Genomic DNA, 1,563 nt, shown 5'->3' on the forward strand with positions numbered 1-1,563 from the left:
CTGGAAGGTGACAGAAGTTGTCACTCTGACTACTTCCAAAGCCACTTTGTCCCTGGCTAATATCAAAAGTGAGGAGAAGGCTAGCTCTATGAAGCACCTAAAACCACTGGACTACTGGGCCACTGGGCCACACCCCAGCATGACTCCCCAGATTCCTCTGTGAGCCTCAGAGCCCCATCATCCTGAACCCAACCCTGAGACACCTGCAAAGAACCCTCAGGAGTGACTGTAGTTAATCTGCCCACCTTTGGAGGGCCCATCCCCAAGGCTAAGCTGCCCACCTTTGGAGCGTCCATCCCAAAGAGCACACAGGAGAAATGCCACCACAGAGGTCTTGCCCTACAACCCAGCCACTTTCTCTCCTCATGCCCACATCCCCTTTGCCTGACTGAGAACTCATTCCCTCCCCCAAAGGCATTGTGCTCCCCCACCCACCCACACCCCTGCACCTGGGCTTCTGTTCTCTGCCCTGGTGACTGCCAGGAAACACCCATGACTGATCTGCTACGGTAGAGAATCTGTTATTCCATGAGGTCCCTGCTCTGTGAAGCCCCCTGNGCCAGGACTATGCTTGCAGGCCTGCCTGTCCCGAGTGGCTACTGCTAGCCTGGCAGTACAGACCTCAGTGATGGCAGAAGTCGAGGGGGAGGGAGCAGCAGAACACTCAGCCTCAAGGAATGGCATGTTCTCTGCATGTGGGTGGACCCCACTTCCCTTTGATCTATGTAGATGGGCCACTTGGGCACTCAGCCAGCTTCTGGAACTTCGGGATGAGGTAGAGTGAGTGTAAGGAAGTGCCAATCTGGAATGACTGGCAANCCCAGCTCTAAGCTTATTCTACCTGAGAGCCCTCCCCTCTCCTCTTGTATGACCCAGCTGGCCCCAAGGTACTGAAGCCTTTAATCTGACTCACCCCTCAGTGAACACGGGCTCCTCCAATAGCAGCATAGCTTGCTCCCCTTCCCACCCCCAACTCCCAAATCCAGCAGGCCTAAGGCCTTCCTACACTCCTGAGCCCATCAGCCTCCCTGTGTCCACCCTCACCTAACTCCTGCCATGGGTGGCCCAGTCCCTGATTAATGTTTCTCTAAGGGTGTCCCCAGGTCAAGGAGGCCCAGGTGACAGATAATCTTAAAGGCAGTATCCATCAGTGAACCTCCTAAGTCAGGGACACAGTAGCTAGAACTGGGTCAGACAGCTGTCATCTGCTCACAATACTGGAATAGTGCCTCTCATACAACTCATACTCAGGACCCCACAGCTGCAAATGAAGTTCAAAGAAAAATTGTGTTGAACCCGCCTGGGGACCAGGCAGAACCCAGAGGAAGTGGTCCATCGCAGCTGGGATCAGATACCCAAGCTTGCATCCCAGCTAGCCTACTNATCTGAGAAGCTTGGGCAGTCTGTGGCCTCCTTGCTACATGTGTAATGGTGGCTCCCTACAGGGTAGGTAACCACGTCCTCCTCCAGGGAGAGTACTCTGGGAGCACAGGACACACGTGCACGCATGCAGACACAACACATACACGCACACATACACACATACACACACACACACACACA

The 1,563-nt window shown here is 54.4% G+C and overlaps 1 protein-coding gene across 1 annotated transcript in view; it reads left to right on the forward strand.

The window, feature by feature from the left end:
- The first annotated feature begins 770 nt into the window (after window positions 1-770).
- The window catches only part of LOC115031958 (ras-specific guanine nucleotide-releasing factor 1-like), a 20,335-nt gene continuing 19,542 nt past the window's right edge, over window positions 771-1,563 (forward strand). The window contains exon 1 of the mRNA XM_029481975.1: window positions 771-775. Within this exon, the coding sequence (XP_029337835.1) occupies window positions 771-775 (5 nt within the window). The remainder of the gene's footprint in view (window positions 776-1,563) is intronic.

This window comes from Mus caroli, chromosome 9, assembly GCF_900094665.2.
Source record: "Mus caroli chromosome 9, CAROLI_EIJ_v1.1, whole genome shotgun sequence".
Taxonomy (NCBI): domain Eukaryota; kingdom Metazoa; phylum Chordata; class Mammalia; order Rodentia; family Muridae; genus Mus; species Mus caroli.